The sequence below is a fragment of the Carettochelys insculpta genome, chromosome 25 (assembly GCF_033958435.1).
Source record: "Carettochelys insculpta isolate YL-2023 chromosome 25, ASM3395843v1, whole genome shotgun sequence".
NCBI classification, from domain to species: Eukaryota; Metazoa; Chordata; order Testudines; family Carettochelyidae; genus Carettochelys; species Carettochelys insculpta.
This window is the reverse complement of record NC_134161.1, coordinates 797,681-817,583: the sequence shown is the minus strand read 5'-3', so window position 1 is coordinate 817,583 and position 19,903 is coordinate 797,681. Positions and strand designations below refer to the sequence as shown.

Below are 19,903 nucleotides of genomic sequence, written 5' to 3'. Positions count from 1 at the left end.
AAAAAAATCCTTGTAAGGATCTTGATATAATGCTGCACCAAAGGGGGGGCTAGTGACTCTTCATTTACACTGGAGAACAAAAGCGACAACCCACTGAAGGCTTAAAAAAAAGCACAGAGGCACAATTAAATGGTTAACGGTTTTCTTTATAAACTAAGGGGTAAAGAGAACAGCATTAACGTGGGGTTATAATTTTTGTACAAAATGTGTGTATGATGTTTGAGTTTTCACTGAATCTCAACTTTTGGTCTCTTTCTGGTCTTCTGACTGTCCTCCTTTTGGTCTGATTCAGCTTTGAACTGATGTCTGAAAAAGATATCAATGAAAAAAATCAGATTACAGAATGCAGCACACTAAAACCTACTATAATCGGCAATACAGAACAGGAACAATTTAAACACCCTCCTGTACATATTCATAAGCTAAACTCATAAGTAGGTATTTCTACTCTTCAGCTAGCCTTGACAAACAGCATCACCTGTACTTTAGGATGGATGTCTGGAAAGTTCAGAATCAGCACTTTGCACTAAATTTCAGCCTCAGACTGCTGTAAGGACAGATAAAATTGTCAGATAATACCAACAAAGGGTCCTGTGGCACCTCATAGACTTAGTCTATAAGGTGCCACAGGACCCTTTGTTGCTGTTACATATCCAGACTAACACAGCTACCCCTCTGATAGTTTATACCAAGTGCTTGTGACAAATGGCTATACAGTGCAGTGATTCCTGCCTCGTCATCATCAACCATGAGCACAGCACCTGTTGGTGTCTGGTGCATCTCTCGCTATTTCCTTCCATCTTTCCCTGTCCAGTGTGGAGTAGCTTAGTTTCTGTATACTAGCTCTGCACCACTCTACTGTACCATCTACTCTTTCTCTCCGGGGTCTGCCTCTCCAATTTGAACTGTCCATTATGCAAAATAACAGGGTCTTGATTTTTGTGTTCATTCATTCTGCAAATATTACCAAATAGCTGTAACTTGCCTTGTATAACCTTCTGCAGTAGTATCTAATTCCTCATTGGTGACCACCTGCATTCCTCCTATTCTCAGGATTTTCTGTAACTCTTCTTGAATGCCAGTATTCTCTTCAAATCTTTCATTCTCACCCATGTCTTACATTGTACATCATGCTGCTGAATACAGGAGTTCAAAATGCTCAGCTTTATTCCTAAGCTAATTGCTTTGCTTTTATCCATCACCTTCATACTCACACTTGCTTCTCCTATTCTAGTCACTATTTCCTTCGTGCAGTCTAGACTGATCATTGTTGCTCCAGATACGTGAACTTCTCTACACCTAGTTCAATTCCATCTACACTGATCTTCCGTCCTATTTCCTTATCTCCAAATATCAGTTTTTTTTAATCGATGGTCATAATCAGTATTGCTTCCCTTCCTCGTTTAGCACCTGCACCGTTTTTACTAGCATCTCCTCATCTTCCTCAATGACAACTATATCATCTGCAAACCTCAAGGTAATTCTTTTTCTGGGCACAGATATCTCTTCTACCTCTTCCTTGATCTTGTCCATCACACTCTCTAGATGCGCGATGAAGATACCAGAGCTCTGTCTCTCATACTGCTACTCATTCTAAACCAGCTTCCCAACTCCTTGCATGCTCTCTCTGCTGCCTCTGCAGTCATGAATATCAGTCTATCCACTCCCAACACCACCCAAGTCGCTTTCTGATCCATAATGTCAAATGCCTTCTGAAAATCAACAAAGCAAGTGTATATGTTCGTGTTCTTTTTGTCGAGCTTTCTCCACTATCAGTCTTAGTGCCAGTATCTGCTGTATGGTACTTCTGTCTTTCCTGAACCCTGCTTGCTTCTCCTCTAGATGTTCTATCAGTACAATCATCAGCACCTTGCCTAGATGACTCATTAGGGCAATCGTTCTTTAGTTCTTGCACTCTAATGTACTTCCTTTCTTCTGTATTGTCACTATAGGGATCTTGTCCATTCCTTAGGTGCCTTCCCTTCTTTCTGTGCTATATTAGTCAGTGCATTTCCTGACTCATGCCGCCTCCACAGTATTTGATCATCTCTCCTGTGAGCTTATCGTTTCCAGGGCTCTTGTTTTTTAGTCTTAAGTCCGCTCTTTATACTTCCTCCTTCAAAATATTGCTCACTATTCATGCTCAGTGGAGGTATCTCACAGTTCTTCCATCAGTCTCTGATACACTCAGCTCCATCTGTGCTAGGTATAGATAGTGCTGTGATGAACAAGATATTGCACCAATCTTCTCCTTGTTCATGAGTACCTCTTTATTCTCCTCTTTGATTGCCATGTGCTTTGGCTGTCACTTCCTATTAATATTCCTAATCATCTTCTACACCTCCCTGTTCTTACATTCACCATAATACTTCTCACAATTTTCACACTGCTCTTCCATGCATTTTGCTTTATTCTTTCTGGCAGCTGTGCTTACCTCATTGCATTTCACCTTATATTGCTGTTCAGCCCTCTCAGAAACATCCCTTCTGATTTTCAACACTCTTTTCTTGGACCAACTTTAGTGGCTCCTATGTAATCCACTTCTTATTGATTTTTTTTCTTCTGGAACAGTCCTCTCAATTGCTTCTTCTGTCACCATGGCTATCACTTTGACTCTTTATCAATGTCTTTCTCTGTGGCTGCATTCCTTCTCCTCTCTTCGAGCGGTGCTCTGTACGCATTTTCTGTTTTTCTCATCTCTTCTTAAACTGTCTTACGCTTTCCTTGAGATTTATCCTGATGTTTGCAATCACTAGACTGGTCCAAGTCTGAACTTTCCAAGGAGCAGATATAGCACTGCTGCGTGATTCCTGCTCTAAGGAACAATTTTAGCAGAGCACCCCACAGTTCTAATTCAAGTAGTTTATTCAGTATTACTACCATAGATACCTGACCTCCGTTCTGTGGTCTGCGTGAGGTATTTCAATAACCTAACTTGACAGATGCAAGGCATTACACATTGAGCATTTAAGTTTAACTTGAAGCAAAACGGGTGTTTCTAGCATTTTATTATCAACTATTGTTTGAGAAGTCCCTTACATACAAGAAATCCCTCCTCTTGAATTTAATGAAAGCCCATTTTGCATATATGCTTACCTAGACTGCCATCTTCTGCCATGATTCCACACCCGGCCGAAGGAGGGAAGCCAACCTTCACCTGTCTGAGAGGTGTGATCAAAGTTGGCACCAACACGATCCACCGGAAGCTTTTTCAGCTTCTCTTTCTCCTCTAAGAAGCGTTAGTTCAGAGAGAGTAAACAGGTTAAGTCAAGCATGTTAGTTAAAGTTACAGAAACAGCCGGAAGAATACCGCTCTCTTTCTGAATAGGTTAGGTTTTTTGTGTGAGGTGTGGTTTTGTTTGTGGGTTTGTTTGTTTTTTTCCCTCCCCTTCTCCCTGTCCCTGCACTTGAGTCTGACAACACTGGAGATGAATTTCAGTTAATTGGAAAATCATTATAACCTGGCCTGCATGCAGAGTTTAATGTGCCTCATCTAGTCTTTTATATAAACTCGTCACACTTTTGAAGTAAACTGACTATGCACAGTGATTTGCACACTAGGGTTTGAACACTAGGCCTCATCTCAATATAGTCCAATAATTAACATGCAAAGCCACTCACTTTCTTTTAGAAATTCCTCGTATGAAGGTCCAATCTGCTGTTTATTTCCAAATTCCTCCTCATTCTGCATAAGCCATGGAGGTTTGGCACCTAGGAAGTCATGGGGAAAATTCTTAGCTGCTAAAATAAATGTAAATACATACCTAGGGAGAGAAGATGGTAAAAGTACCCTCTATTCTGCATACAAACTTCTGCTAATAAATCCACGGTGAAATAGCTTTCTCCTAGAATTACGATACTTTGTGCTTCGTCCTTTGTGGAGAAAATAAAGTACTAAGCATCTTAATTTTCAGTTAAGAATCGTGACAATTCATACCTTACAGACAGTTTCAAAGGCATTTTCATCATAAGCCTGATTTTGCTCCACCCCAGTCTACTATGGAAAATCTGACTGAATTAGCAAGATAATGTGATAGAAATGAGAAATGTTTTTGAAGTTATTTGGCAATCTTGTATTATGTTCAGAGCCCAGAAACATTTGATGAGATTGTAAATGTGAAATGCTGGCAACAATTAAACATGTACCTGTGTGAACATTTCCCTGCCTTCCTGAGTCCTGTTTACAAAAATTAAGAAAATACCAATTAGAAATGTGATTAAAAAGCAATTTTTACCGTAATTTGTACTACCACACTGGCTAGACATTAAAAACAACAACCATTATTAAACTGTTGGATTAAACAGATTTTTCAAGTATGCACAAATACACACGAGGGAACCTGATAACTGAAACTAAGCAGCTCATGGTAGCATGAATTCTGTTTGAAATTTCCATTCCCCATAAAAGTCTGCAATAAAGATAAAAAGCAAGTCTTTTCCTCTACCCTCATCTAATTTATTAGTCCGTATTGAGCATCTTTTTCAGTGCATTTCTTTTAGAAATCAATTACTGAAACAGAAGTCCCATGTTTAAGGGTTGAAATTTCAACACTTCAGCAGTTACTGAAATCCACTGATTTGCTTTTCAACTGCTATGCCATTGGGGAAGACTATAAGCCATAATTATGATTCTTACCAAATGCTAAAAGTACAAATTTTCATCTGTGTTACCGATGTATTATCCATGGAAAAAAGTACCTGATGACCAATAAAAGTCAGAGCATGGTCTCCATCCATCCAGTCTAAATCTGGTGTTGTCTGAATTACACTTGGACCAAGCTCCTCTGCCTCCTCAGTGAGGGTGGGGAAGTCACTAGAACACAGGAACCAAAATAGCCTGCCAGATGAGGTATTTGGAACCCAGACAACAGCAAGACAGAATATGTACTTCAGTCTATCCCACAGTTGGGAAATACAAATTCTGGGACATAAATGAGGCATAAAATCTTCAGTGACAGCGTGTTCAAGTTTACAGATTATAATGGGAAGAAGAAATGCAGTAGCTGGCAATAATTAGCAAACAAAGCTCTCTCTGTCTAGTTCTTTGTAAAGGTTAGTCCTTACAATACCCATTTGGAGGTAGGACATTATCCCCCTAAACAGAGAGGGGGACATTAAATTGTTCTAAGATACAGAAAGAATTAATTTGCTCATTGGGATTTGCAGGTAGCTGAAGGTTCCAGTTACTGCTCATGAGAACTATATTAACTCCAATAAATGTTACAGGTAAGCAACAGGAAGTACACTGATGGGGCCTTGTTGGTTCTTGCTTTCGCTACAGAGATCTATACTGACCAAGGAAACAGGAACTCTAGATAACTGCTGTTCGGCATTTCCCCAAATAAAAAAAATTCCTAAGCAAACAATACAGATTATATAAAAGGCAGCAGTCTTACCTTTTGTGCCTTCCAGGTGTATTGATGGCAGAGGATTCACCACAAAATTCTCTCTCTGTCTCATGCTGAGTTTAATTCAGGAAAAATAAACATTTTTTCTGGTATTCAACAGTAAGACCCTTCCTATTTTATAAGACACCTAGCAATCATACATTCAAGTTGTGTTCTAGAGACAAGGAAAGTCTCCTTACTAGGGTGCACCCAGACTTACTAGATTGGGGGTGGGGAGCAACCTGTGGCTGTTGAGCTGCATGTGGCTCTTTGAACAATGAAATGTGGCTCCTACTTGGAACCATGCAGCTGGAGTGGTTACTACAACTCTGCATACACACCGCAGCGCTTGGAAAGAGATGTATGGGGCGGCGGCTCTGGTGAGTCACAGGCACTGGTTTAGAGCAGAGGGTGCCTGGTTCTGTAGAAGGGGGATTAGGTTAGAGCAGGGAGGTTACAGGTGCCTGTCTCTGGGGGAACAGGATGTTGAGCCATGTATTGCGTATTTTTATATATCTATATATAGAGATGTATAAAAATAAATATATAATACACGGCTCTTTGAACTCTATCCCCAGCTACTTCGGCTCTTACTCTCTAAATGGTTGGCCGCCCCTATACTTGTGGATGCCAGTGTGCCTGCAGCACCAGCAGTTACAAATTCAGTTTTTTAAAACTGTAAATTAAGTAATTTGCACTGGAGTCACTGAGAGAATCTACAATATCTCAATGCTTTTTCTTTGGAGTCCAACAAGTTTTACACATTTTTAAAAAATTAGAAGGCTAAAAACCTTAATTTTTAAATTATGCTGTTTGAGTATAGTCAAAAGGCCTAACAGCTTCCATCCCATGTACATACATGTCTGAGTTCCCACCAATAAGACACAGAACAGTAGAACTGGAAGGAACCTCGAGAGGTCACTGAGTCCAGTTCCCTGCCCTCACAGCAGGACTAAGCACCATCTATACCATCCCCAATCGGTGTCTGTCTAACCTGCTCTGAAATGTCTCCAGTGATGGAGATTCCACAACCTCCCTAGGTAGTTTATTCCAGTGTTTAATCACCCTGACAGTTAGGAAGTTTTTCGTAATGTCTGACCTAAACCTCCCTTACTGCAGTTTAAGCCCAATGCTCCTTGTCCTATACCCAGAGGCCATGGAGAACAATTTTTCTTGTAACCCTTTTTTAGGTGCTTGAAAACCGCTTTCATGTCCCATCTAAGTCTTCTTTTTCCTAAACTAAACAAGCTCTTCACACCTCCTGGAAGCTTACCATCAATGAGGTGAAGGGGTCATGGCACTGAAGATGCAGAACAGTGATGCAGCCTTGCTTAACTCCTGTTTTGACCTCAGAGGGGTCGCTTTGGGATCCACTGTTGTTCAATATTATGGCAGTCATGTTGTCATGAAGCAGCCTTAAAAATTTGTTTGGGGCAACCTATCTTTTGGAGGATGGTCCACAGGGGCTACGGTTGACTGAGTTGAATGCTTTGGTCAGGTCGATGAAACTCACATATAAAGCTTGGTTGTGTTCATGACATTTTCCTTGCAGTTGCAGGACAGTGAAGATCATGTCTGCTGTTCTTTGGAATGGTCAGAAGTCACACTGGGGTTCTGGGAGAATTTCTTCTGAGAGGGGCAGAAGTCTATTTGCAAGGGTTCAAGCTAAGATTTTCCCTGTGATTGCCAGTAGAGAGATGCCACAATAGTTTCCATAGTCCGACTTGTCACTCTTCTTGAAAAGCCTAAGGATCTGTGTATGTCTCAAATCTTGTGGCATCTGCTCCCTAACGTCTTAAGAATCAGGAGGTGGAGCTGTTTGTGGAGCTCTGCTCTGCCTTCTTTGAAGACTTTGGTGAGCATTCCATTTAGTCTGGTTGCTTTGTCGCAATTCATCGCTCTGATGGCAGTTTGGACCACACTCGGTAGGAAGTGTTGCAAAATCATCTCTAGGCAGTTGCTGAGGGATTTGGTCAAGGGATTCTAGGACCACAGTGGAGGGACAGTTCAAGAGCTCACTGTAATGCTCCCTCCAGCAAAGAGCAATGGCTTCATTGTCTTTCAAGAGTTGGGTACCATCCTTTGATCTCAGGGGACTGAGTCCATGGTTTCTCGGTCCATAAGCAGCTTTGGTAGCACTGAAGAAACCTCTTGTATTGTTGATGTCTGCAAGATGCTGGAGTTCTTGTGCCTTTTCAGTCCACCACTGGTTTTTCAGAGTCCTTGTTTTACATTGCACTTCTGCCTTGGCCTTTGCATGCACTTCTCTCTTCATCATGCAGTTGATGTCACTTTGTCAGCCCCTAAAGGCTTTCCTTTTGCCTCAATCAAGAGTTAAATTTCTACATCATTCTCATCAGAAAATTGTCCTGGTGCTTCTTTGTCTGATAGCTAATGGTTTCTTCACAAGCTCCAATGATGGCGTTTTTCAATTTTGACACCTGTGTTCTTTTACATCTTCAGGGAATACTGTCAGCAGCTTCCTTTGGAGCACTATCTGGAACTCACTTCCTCTGATGGGGTCCTTCATGCCTTGTACATTGATCTTTCGTTGGATCCATTTCCTCTAACTTCTCCATTTGGTTACAACCTTAATCACTATTGAGGATCGAAGAAGGCGGTGATTGGTCCAGCACTCATCAGTAGTAGTCATTCCACATGTGAGAAGGACATCACCCCGATCCCAAGCATGAATGATAACATAGTTTATGTTGGTGCCAGTGCTTTGATTGAGGATGTTACCGCGAGGTCTTAAATTTGTTTTTCTGGTGGAACAGGGTGTTCATGATGACTAGCTTGTGTTCTGTACATTTTGTAAGGAGGAACACTCCATTCGAGTTGCTATTGCCGACTCCTTCTTTCCCAATGGCAGTCTTCTAACCCTGGCACTGAAAGAGAATAACCTTGTTTTCTTCCAGTTGGGTGCAGAACTTCTCTTTCAAATCATCTTTGGTGTCTAGAGTTGGTGCATAAACACTGATGACCATTTCCTGTTGGTTTTTGGCAAGCTTCAAGGGGAGAGACATTGATGCCGACAGGGACTTCAGATAGGATCTTTGTCAGTTCATTCCCAATGGCAAATCCTCCATGAATTTGTTTCTCTTCCTTCCTTTCCTGAAAAATGTGTACCCTCCACTGCCTTCTCTTAGCTGTCCTTCTTCTGGTCTATGTGTTTCTGCCAGGGCAGTGATATCAATGTTGAATCATCGCAGCTCGTGGGCAATAATTAGTGTGTGTCTTTCATGTCACTCACCATCTGGGTTGTCATTTAGAGTCCAAATATTCCATGTTCCAAAGTTTACTGTTCGACTTTGACTGCATGGAGATGAACTCACTGGATGCAGTTATCCAGTCGGGGGATTGAGGTGAACTGTGTTTAGGGCACCTTTTCTAGCTGCCTCCCCAAGTGGGGTGAGCAGAGTGGATCCTAAATAGGGCAGCTCGGTCATGGATGCTGCAGTCGGACCATTCTACCACCTCAGTCCTCGAAATGGAATGACTGATGCATACAAGTGCTGCTTCATGACTAAAAGCCTCCAGATTTCACAATCCTGCTCCCATCACCAGTCACTGTAGGGGTTAATCTTAGGAAAGTAGTACACAGAGGAAGCCTGTGCAGGACTTCTTTTAACATTCATTGCAGTCACCACACGGTTCTTGACAGATAGAAAACTCGGGTCCAATGGCATGGAATCCACAACTGGACAGTCTTCTGTCCACTGCAGCCTTCATCCACCTTCACAGCCGTTGTAACATTACCTTTGCTAACCTCTGCCTGTTCTGCCATTGAGGACTTGTAAGATTGTTCTTTGTCTGGACCCTTCCACTTGATCTTGCTCCATGGGTGACCCAGCTGGGAGTACGAGATTCCCGCAGCATCACTCTCAGGTTCATTGGAACACACAAATCCACTCACCACTAGGTGATGATCAGGAGAGTAGGTTTTGACTCATATTTAGCTTGTGGTCTACTATGACCCCTAAACCCCTTTCTACAGTACTCCTTCCTAGACAGTTGCTTCCCATTCTGTATGTATGACGCTGATTGTTCCTTCTTACGTGGAGTACTTTGCATTTGTCTTTATTAAACTTCATCCTGTTTACCTCAGATCATTTCACCAGTTTGTCCAAATCATTTTGAATTCTGATCCTGTCCTCCAAAGCAGTTGCAACCCCTCCCAGCTCGGTATCATCTGCAAACTTAATAAGCGTACTCTCTATGCCAATATCTAAATCGATGAAGACATTGAATATCTTGTTCCACGTGCTACTTCAGAGAAAGCAATGCAGGAAAGTAACATACATACCAATAGGAAGGGTATTTAAGTGTCTATTTTTCAGTTATCATAGCATATTTTATTCCTCATTCCTTCTGTCACCACACCCAGCTGCATCCTGAATGAACCCAGACTGACAATCACACCCAATTTAGTCAGAGATGTGCAAAGAGCAGCAGTCCTATCAAACTGACACACATCCGATCCTTCCCACTGGTATCTGAGAAAAGTTATTAGAAGTAGATTGTATGTAGTTTCAACATAACAATGCATACATTAACCATCTATAAGAACTCAGGGAAGCTTGTGAAACAATCATTTGCTGGATACAGCTCAGGTGCATCCTGGGAAAACAAACCTCTAATACAGCCTGTACCATTTCCTGTCTGCTCTGCTCCACTTTTCGAATATGGGATGCCATCTGGAATTGAACAAAGCAAGAGCCAGCGTGAGGACAAAAGGCAAAGCAAACAGATAAGTCAGGCACAACACACCTAGGATATCTTTGTTCACCTCTTTAATGACCTCATCTTCTCTTTCTTCATAGGTATCCAGAGCTTTGACAAGTGATGATTTGAACCTGAAAAAGTATTTGAGAGATCAGTCACTTCTGTGGCATGCTCTAGTCTGACATCAGAACTGCTGGGAGCTGAGAACACTTGCATTTCTACCTTAAGCTCTGACACTGATTCTCTGTGCTTCAAATTCCCTATTTGTAAGTCAAGAATTTGCACAGACCCTGCAATGATTAAGGAGCTACTGGTTATAAAGACCATGGAAGATAAACCATGATGACTACTACATTATTATAGACTCTGCACTGTATAAGAATGGCCAAACATCCGTTCAGACCATTATGCTGTCATCTGACACTGGTCAATGACAGGTGCCTCAGAGGGAATGAACAGAACACATCTTCAAGTGATCCATCCATCTCCTGTTGTCCATTCCTGGCCTCTGACAAACAGTCTAGGGACACCATTCTTACCCATCTTGCCTAATACTCCTTGATGGGCCTTTCCTCTATGTATTTAGCTAGTTGTTTTTTTTTAACCCTAACTCCACCATGAAGCCTCTGGGGGTTCCATGCCAGTCCCAAGCCTGGATAAAGGAGGAGGGTTGGTCGGATGAGTGATGATGTGCTGACCATGAAACAACAATACAAATGAAATCTGATGTTAGTACGATTAAACGATAAAAGATGCTGGCTTGGACATCACCTGGATAAACAAAGTCCACAACACTGATTGAGCGATTGAGGTTGGGTTGATAAGTTGGCTACCAAAAGAAAATTACAACTAACACATATATTATCAATTGGAATGTGGAATGTCCGAACATTGCGGGCAATTGGAAAATCAGAGCTGCTTCGGAAGGAGATGGAGAGATACTGATACAATATACTTGGACTGACAGAGGTGCATCAGACGGCATCGGGAGTGACGTGTGGTTATGAAGTCATTTGGTCAGGGAATGAAACGAAGCATGAGGCAGGAGTCAGATCTTTCTTAGCAAAAGAGCTAAAGGAGCATTGTTAGGATATAAACCAGCGAGTGCAAGAATTATGGTAGCAAGATTTAAAGCAAAACCATTCCACATCTTGGTTATTCAGGTGTATGCACCCACACTAGACAGTCCGGAGGACTGAGCTATTCTTATAAGGACTTGACAAAGATGCTGGAGATGCCAAAGAGAGATGTGTTCATCATTGGAGGAGACTGGAATGTGAAGGTTGGAACAGATAAAGGTTGGGAGAGAGTCATGGGAAGATTTGGATACAGAGAAAGAAATGAACAAGGCAAGGAACTACTAGTTTTTCTAAGGAGCATGAGATGGTGGTCTGTAACATGAGATTCCAACAAAAGGACTGTGGGAAGTGGACACAGTGACTGAATGATGGGAAGTCCAAAAACATGATAGAGAGGCTATTGTTAAGATGATGGGTAACATCAGTGACGAACGTTCCAAGGGGCAGATACACATTTGGACCACAGTCTAGTGATCACAAACCTCAAGATAAAACTCACGAGAATGTCTAAGACACAGTTTAAAAAAGAAGGAACTTGGTGAGACTAGGTGAGGAAGAAACAGGGAATGCCTGCACAGCAGCACTTGAAGAGAAGATTAAGAAGGTGGCCACAGACAAAGACCCAGGTAAGAGAGTTGAAGGGATAGGCAGGGCGATAGAGGAGGCAATTGAGAAGACTGTTCCAGAAGAAAAGATAAACATGAAGTGGATTACGCAAGAGACACTGAAGATGGTCCGAGAGAAGCCCTGAAGATCAGAAGGGATGTTTCTCAGAGGTTAGAACAACAATAGAGGGTGAAACGCAATGAGGAAGATGAGGTGAAGCTAGAGAAAATGGTGCAGGTGCTAAATGAGGAAAGGAAGTGGTACGGACTGATTATGAACACGGACAGAACAAAAACAATGGTATCTGGAGATAAGGAAATAGGAATGAAGATCAGTGTAGATGGGATTGAATGTAGAGAAGTTCACGTACCTGGGGAGCAACTTAACTTATGATCTAGACTGTAAAAAGTAACTAGTGGCTAGATTAGTGAGAGCAAGAGCGAGTCTGAAGGTGATCGATAAGATCTGGAAAAGCAAAGCGATAAGCTCAGGAACGAAGCTGAGCATCTTGAAAACATGTACATTCAGCAGCATGTTGCACAGATGTGAGACATGGGTGATAACTAAAGATTAAAAAAGAAGAATATTGGCGTTTGAGAGGAGTTGCTATAGAAAGATCCCAAGAATAGGATGGATGCAGAAGGTCACCAATGAGGAATTATATAGAAAGATACAGCCAAAAGAGAACCTACTGCAGAAGGTTATACAATGCAAGTTACAGCCATTCGGGCACATTTGCAGAATGAACAACAAACGAAAAATCAAGATCCTGATATTCAGCATAATGGACAGTTTGGATAGGGGAGGCAGACCCCACAGAAAATGGATAGATGATGTAGTAGATTGTTGTGGAGCTAGTCTAAAGAAACTAAGCCACTCCACACTGGAAACGGAAAGATGGAAGGAAATACTGAGAGAGGCATCAGACACAAACGGGCGCTGAGCCCATGGTTGTTGATGATTTTTTAACCCTGTTAAAATCCTGGTCTTCACAACATCCTTTGGCAAGGAGTTCCACAGATTTATTGTGCCTTGTGTGGAGAAATACTTTTCTTTTAAACTTGACACCTATTAATTTCATTTAGTGGCCCCTAGTTCTTGTGTTATGGGAACAAGTAAATAATTATTCGTCATTTACTTTCTCAACATCAATCATGATTTTACAGACTTTTGTCATATCTCCCCTTAGCATATATTTTCTAAGCTGAAAAGTCCAAGTCTTTCCTAAACTTTCCACACATTGTAATAATTTTTGTTGCCCTTTTCTGAACTTTTCAAGATAACTTTTTTTGAGATGAGGTGATCATATCTGCACACATTATTCAAGACGTGGGTGTACAAATGGATTTATAGAGCGGCAATAAGATATTCTCTGTTTTATTTTCTCTTTTTAGTGATTCCAACTGTTTGCTTTTTTGTCTGTTGCAGCACATTGAATGGATGTTTTCAGAGAGGTATCCACAATGCCTCCAAGCACCCTCTCAAGGGCAGTGTCTACACTTGGCCAAAATTTTGAAATGGCTATGGCTAATGGCCACATTGGAGAATATTCAGCACCTCATTAGCATGCTGCCAGCCGTGGCACTTCCAAAAGTGCTGGGTTTCGCTCACGCACGTCTCATCTACATAGGGACTCTTTTCAAAAGGACCCTTAAGGGGATTTTGACGTTTGCAGGGTCCTTTCGAAAAGGACTCCTGTGTAGACAAGCCACACGCGAGCGAAACACGGCACTTTCGAAGTGCCACAGCCAGCAGCATGCTAATGACGTGCTGAATATTCATTTCAGTGCCTCCTTAGTATCCTCCAATTTGGCAATTATCATGGTCATTTCAAAGTCTTCCCCTAGTGTAGACGTAGCCAAGGAGCAGTAATAGTGAGTTTAGTGCCCATCATTTTAAACGTAGAGTTGGGATTATATTTTCCAATACGCATTTCTTTGCATTCATCAACATTAAAATTCATCTTTCACTTTGTCATCCAGTCATCTAGTTTTGAGATATCCTTTTGCAGCTCTTCACAGTCTTTGCTGGACTTAACTGTCTACAACTGTAATGAACGTAGGGCTAGATAATCTTATGACTCAGCTTTTTTATAATTGTGCTAATAGATGGTGAGCAAATCTCATGCTTGACAAGGTGAGGTGATTACCTGGGGAAGTCTGAAAATCATCCCTAGCACAATTTAACTGGACAGGTGCAGGGAAGGAGATAGTATCAGATATTGGTTGCTACTTGAAGCAGGAGTCTGGGTTAATTGTTTATTTATACAGCACCACAAATACACACTGAAACTTATCTGTCCAGAACAGTTTGGAATCAATAGTTTGATATAATGTAGAATAGAAAAGCCTATACCCCTAAGCAAAGAAACAGACAAGATACCAACATACCGTTCATAGTCCTCAGGGGAAATCAGAAACTGCGGCTTTAATTTGGCGTCTGCTTTGTTCTCCCACCAGAACTTGTTGACTTCTTTTTTATGTTCTAGGCTTTAAAATGAAAAGTTTGATTAAACTCCTTAAAGCCTAAGCTCCCAATCTAAACTAAACAGAGGGCACATCATTAGTAAATGGTATACATGTCTCCTTTAACAGGCTATTTCAGATATATTTATGAACTTACACTGACAGAACAGCTTTTTGGGTTGCCCATGGATATGTGACAAAAAACAGAGAGGTAAGGATACTGAGAGAAACTGGTCTTAGAAGCAAATAAGATACGGTGTAGCACTACAGGGGCTGGTTACCCGTGCTCCTTGAAACAACATGAAATAGCAATAAAGTCTAGAATAAAAAGTTTATATTTTGTGCAACCCTGATTCAGGGTGCAGTCTGTTTAAATAGGTCAACAATAAAGCCCATATTCAAAGGAGTGTTTAAATGTCAAACATCACTAAACTCAGATGTTTGGTTCATGTCCCTCTCTAATGTAGAATTTTGGCTGAGTCACAGAAGCCTTGAAAGACACTGGCTGTGTCTACACAGCAAAGTTATTTCAAAATAACTTCAACAGCATCTAATCAATGCATACACTGTTTCAAAGTAAAATTGAAATAGCAGGTATATTATTTCATTCCGATACACCTCATTCCATCAGGAATAATGCCTACTTCGAAACTGCTATTCAGACACAGAACAGCGCTATTTCAAAATGCATTTTGTGTGTGGTCGATTCTTCAGAATAGCCATTTCAGAATATCAATGCTGTGTAGACATAGCCACAGAGAGCACATCTGTTTCCCTTGCTACTTGCACCATGATCATCACTGTAGCTGCAGATAAAGCTTTTCTTCTCTTGGTATCTCACAAAGTTGTCCTTGAAAATTACTCCACACAAAAGTTAATGAAATCAGTCTCTGAGCAACTAAATTTTAATACAGAAATGTTTATGCAACAGCCAAGTGTTATCTCACCACAGACATATAAAGATTGCACTTCATTTCAGTGAGGGTTTTTTTGTTTTGTTTTTTTAAGTACAATATTATACACACCTACCATTAAAACATTTTTAGTGGAAAATAATAACAAAAGAGCTAGCAATCATTTACGTTACCAGTTTAAAGTTGTATGTATTGTTAGGGTAAATGGATTATAAGCATTGGGTTTTCTTTAAGATCCAGACTTCCATATGTAAATTGTCATGGATGCCCCCCACAAGTCATTCAGTGTAGATTTATTTTGTAAATCACCCTGTGCATGTTTTAGAAATATACATTAAGGGAGAAATGCAGAAACCTGCACATGTTAAGCACTTTGCACCAAATACTTTACAATTAGTTCTCAAAACCTCCATGTAAAATCATGGCAGTAAAGAGAAGTGACTTGCCCAAAATCACATAGCAAGTCAGGAGCATGGGCAGGCGAAACATTAAGGGCTGTCAGAATCTTCAACTGAACTGGAATTATATTAACTTCTTTTCCTAGATATGCTTTAAAGTAATGTATGACCTACCAGAGAGTAGCTCTTAATGGTTCTCAATCCTGCTGGAAAAGTATAACAAGTGGGGTTCCGCAGGGGTCTGTGTTAGGACCGGTTCTGTTCAATATCTTCATCAGTGATTTAGATATGGGCACAGAAAGTATGGTATCATCTGCAAACTTAATAAGCAAGCTGGGAGGGGTTGCAACTGCTTTGGAGGAGAGGGTCATAATTCAAAATGATCTGGATAAATTGGAGAAATGGTCTGAGGTAAACAGGATGAAATTTAATAAGGACAAATGCAAAGTGCTCCACTTGGGAAGGAACAATCAGTCTCATACATACAGAACAGGGAGAGACTGTCTAGGTATGACTACAGCAGAAAGGGATCTAGGGGTTATAGTGGACCTCAAGCCAAATATGAGTCAACAGTGTGATGCTGTTGCAAAAAAAGCAAACATGATTCTGGGATGTATTAACAGGTGTGTTGTGAACAAGACACGAGAAGTCATTCTTCTGCTCTACTCTGTGCTGGTTAGGCCTCAGCTGGAGTATTGTGTCCAGTTCTGGGCACCACAGCTCAAGAAAGATGTGGAGAAACTAGAGAGGGTCCAGAAAAAAGGGACAAGAATGATCATAGATCACATTCTCTAGACCTTTACAGAAAGGCTGAAAGAATTGGGCTTGTTTAGTTTGGAAAAGAGAAGATTGAGGGGAGACATGATAGTGGTTTTCAAGTATCTAAAAGGGTGTCATAAAGAGGAGGGAGAAAACTTGTTCTTCTTGGCCTCTGAGGATAGAACAAGAGGCAATGGGCTTAAACTGCAGCAAGAGAGGTTTAGGTTGGACATCAGGAAAAAGTTCCTAACTGCCAGGGTGGTCAAACGGTGGAATAAATTGCTAAGGGAGGTTGTGGAATCTCCATCGCTGGAGATATTTAAGAACAGGTTAGATAGATGTCTATCAGAGATGGTTTAGACAGTACTTGGTCCTGCCATTGGGGCAGGGGGCTGGACTCGATGGCCTCTTGAGGTTCCTTCCAGTCCTAGTGTTCTATGATTCTATGATATCTAATAGGTTACAGAAGAGATCTCGAGATCATTGGACACTGAGCTAAATAGGAGGATCAGAAAAGCGGCCACAACTCTGTCCAGACTCAGCAAGAGAGTGTGGAATAACAACAAGCTGTACACTCACACCAAAATGCAAGTCTACAGAGCCTGCATCCTCAGCACCCTCCTTTATGGCAGCGAGACTTGGACCCTGTATGCCCTCCAGGAAAAGAGGCTGAACGTCTTCCACTTGCGCTGCCTCAGGCACATCCTTGGAATATCACGGAAGGACAGAGTGACCAACACGGCCGTCCTCGAGCAAGATGGAATCCCAACTATGCACACTCTCCTCAGGCAGCGTTGACTCCGCTGGCTTGGCCACGTCCACAGGATGAATGATGGAAGGATTCCAAAAGACATCCTGTATGGTGAGCTAGCCTCTGGCAAAAGACCTCCCGGACGCCCCCAGCTGCGCTACAAAGATGTCTGCAAGAGAGACCTCAGAGAGGTAGACATCAAGCTGGACAACTGGGAAGAACTAGCAGACGACCGCAGCAGATGGAGGCAGGGGTTACACAAGGACCTTCAGAAGGGCGAGTTGAAGATCAGACAGCTAGCAGAGGAGAAGCGAGCGCACAGAAAGCACAATAAGGACTTGCCAGACACCCACCACATCTGCAAGAGATGTAGCAAGGACTGTCACTCTCGTGTGGGTCTTCACAGTCACAGCAGATGCTGTAAATGAAGTCCTCAATTGAAACTTTAAAGGGCGCAATCCATAGTCTGTGCAGACTGAAGGATGCCTACTACTACTACTACTACTACTACTACAGAAGAGATCTCCTTACTCACTCTTTGGTTTTAATTTCAGTTAATTCAATATGCCTTCCACTGATTCAATATGATTTAAAGCACGTCAGGTCCTCCCTGTGTCACACGGTTGAGGGGCTATGCATACGCAACCCAAGGTGCAGATAGGCCTCCAGACACCCTACCTCGCCAAGTGCTGCAGAAGTCCCCCATGCAGCACTGTCAGGCTCCCATGGCTCAGGTGCCTTTTCACCTCCTGCTTGCAGCAGAGACACCAGAAAAGTTGCTCGTGCTCCCCTGCCTCATACTTCACAACCATCGCGCTTTTAATCACCTTTCGGGCCACCTGCACCTGGTGGGAGGAGGGAGACAAGGAAATTAGATGCTGTTTATCCAACTTGCGAAGCCTGAACCTCCTCACAAAACGAGCCCCCCGCCGCACGGCGTGCACGGCAAGGGCCTGTCCCCCCCACTCCGTCCTCTGCCCTCTCCCCCCAAGAGGCCGCTCTGTGCCGCAGCTCCAACCCCTCTGGGCCGGGACTCTGGTCTGGCAACAGCCAAGCTCTGGGCGCCAGCGGCCGCCTGGGCGATCGGCGACACCGGAGCGCGGCGCTTGCTGAGGCGCGAGGCGCAGAGACACGGGCCAGACGTGACCCGCCGCAGGGGACGATGGAGCCCAGGCCTCCTGCCCCTGCTCCGCTCCGCTCCCCTCCCCGCCTCGGCCCCGGCGGCCACCCCCGCGCGGGCTCCCGCTGCTCACCTTGGCCTGTAGCCGGCCCAGCGCCCCCCGCAACCGCCGCTGGTGGCTGCTGCCGTAGAGGTGGCGGCGACCCGCAAAGGCGGTGAGGCGGCAGAGGGGGCAGTAAAACACCCCCATAGCGGCGCTAGGGGCCCAGCCTGGCCGCGGCCGCCATCTTCACGCGTCTGCTTCGCCGCTGTGAGGAGTGCGAGAGCGCGCCCGAGTGGCCTCCCGCCCGCCGCGCTCACGCGCCCCGTTGCCGCCGCCGCCGCCTAGCTCCCGCCTGAGGGAGGCGGCGATAGGCCAAGCTGCGGGCAGCGCGGGAGGGAAGAGCGAGAGTCGGGGAGTCCCAGGGCAGAGCCCGGCTGAGCGCTTGTGGGGTCTCCCGCTGCGCCTCCCTCCAGCCCCGCGCACCCGGCGCTAGAGCCGGCGCTGGCAGTCGGCCGTGAGGGGGAGCAGAACGCGCCCCCGGCGCTGGGTGAGTTACTTCCCGAGCTCTTCCTCCTGCTCTGAGCCTGGCCTCGGCCGCATCCCCTCCCCTCCCCTCCCCTCCCCTCTCGGCGCCGCAGGCTGCCCCGCCGCGCCGGGCGGTGGGAGGCTTCGTTCAGCCGTGGGACTCACGCTCGTGTGCACACAGATGTGGAATGGCCTCGCACTGGTTTGCTGTCGCAGCCCTCAGGTGGCGCCTCCTGCGCTCCCGTAAGAGGTGCGCGCTTTGGGTTAGTTCAAACCTCGTCTAGTGGACTGAAGCTAACCCGCCGTGTACCCGGTGAAGTGCGTCTACACAGCCTTTCGCAGCACTTTCACTGAAGTGGTTTAAAAGTCACACCTTGACCAGGGCCGCTTTCTCATGCAGGCATTTTTACCGAATGCGCTCTCTGCATTCCGACGCACTTTATTAGTTACTAGAAAACCTAGTGAAAAATATGTTTTTTCTTTAAAAACAAAAACAAAAAAACACCCTTTCCTTCTAGAGAGCTTATTTTCCTCAGTGTGGTTTGATTGCAGCACTGTCGTATTCATTGCTGTAGTTGATCATGTTGTTCTACTCTGTGGCTGTGTCTGCACTACAAAAATAACTTCAAAGTTGCTTACTTCGAAGTTGCTTACCACACCCTACTTTGCAGTTAAGTTTCAAAGTAGGGTACTACGTTCCCAGGAATGGAGAAAAGACTTTAAAATAAGGGAAAATGTGTGTAGACTGTCTGCTGGCTACTTCAATGTGGTGCCTGACTTCGAAGTTAGTTCCTAGTGTAGACTCACGCTGTGTAGAGCAAAGTGGTTTATATTTCAGCTTCTGTAAATTATCTTGTATGAGACAACACTGGCACTCACACAGAGCTCGTCAATATAAGACAGCACTCCAGAGATCTTGAGTAAAACTTTCAAATGTGGGTGAGTGACATAGGCACTTAGGACCCTAGTTCCATTAACTTAAAAGTCAGTTTTGAAAACAGGCTAAAGGCAGAGTCTACAGTAGAGAAGTTTTGCTGGTATAATTACAGTGGTAAAACCCTCCTAAGTAGATGTGGTTCTACCAGCAAAAGAGTGCTTTTGCTGGTATATCTTATATTAATTAGGTAAGCA

At 43.5% G+C, this 19,903-nt stretch overlaps 1 protein-coding gene across 3 annotated transcripts; it reads right to left on the bottom strand.

The window, feature by feature from the left end:
- Nucleotides 1-102: 102 nt before the first annotated feature.
- CENATAC (centrosomal AT-AC splicing factor) lies at nt 103-18,719 on the bottom strand. 3 transcript variants are annotated; one of them, XR_012642506.1, is made up of 12 exons: nt 18,338-18,719; nt 17,763-17,929; nt 14,188-14,286; nt 10,177-10,243; nt 10,022-10,084; nt 5,397-5,461; nt 4,699-4,813; nt 4,147-4,177; nt 3,622-3,711; nt 3,097-3,229; nt 986-1,136; nt 103-306 (listed from the first exon to the last, which is right to left on the bottom strand). XR_012642506.1 is itself a non-coding variant. In XM_074976789.1 (11 exons), the coding sequence occupies exons 1-11, from the start codon at nt 18,452-18,454 to the stop codon at nt 1,106-1,108; spliced, it is 978 nt and encodes a 325-aa protein (XP_074832890.1). In that variant the 5' UTR covers nt 18,455-18,719; the 3' UTR covers nt 103-1,105. The 3 variants fall into 3 exon arrangements, 2 of the variants coding, with proteins under 2 accessions (XP_074832890.1, XP_074832889.1); XM_074976789.1 differs by having other exon boundaries at nt 103-1,136; XM_074976788.1 differs by lacking the exon at nt 986-1,136 and having other exon boundaries at nt 18,338-18,539.
- Between the last annotated feature and the right edge of the window lie 1,184 nt (nt 18,720-19,903).

Coding starts and splice junctions, on each gene's coding strand:
- CENATAC (XM_074976788.1), bottom strand. CDS start 18,454: ATGGGGGTGTTTTACTGCCCCCTCTGCCGCCTCACCGCCTTTGCGGGT. Junction 17,930..18,337: donor TGGGCCGGCTACAGGCCAAG/GTGAGCAGCGGG, acceptor TCCTCCCACCAG/GTGCAGGTGGCCCGAAAGGT. Junction 3,230..3,621: donor CGAGGAATTTCTAAAAGAAA/GTGAGTGGCTTT, acceptor AACGCTTCTTAG/AGGAGAAAGAGAAGCTGAAA.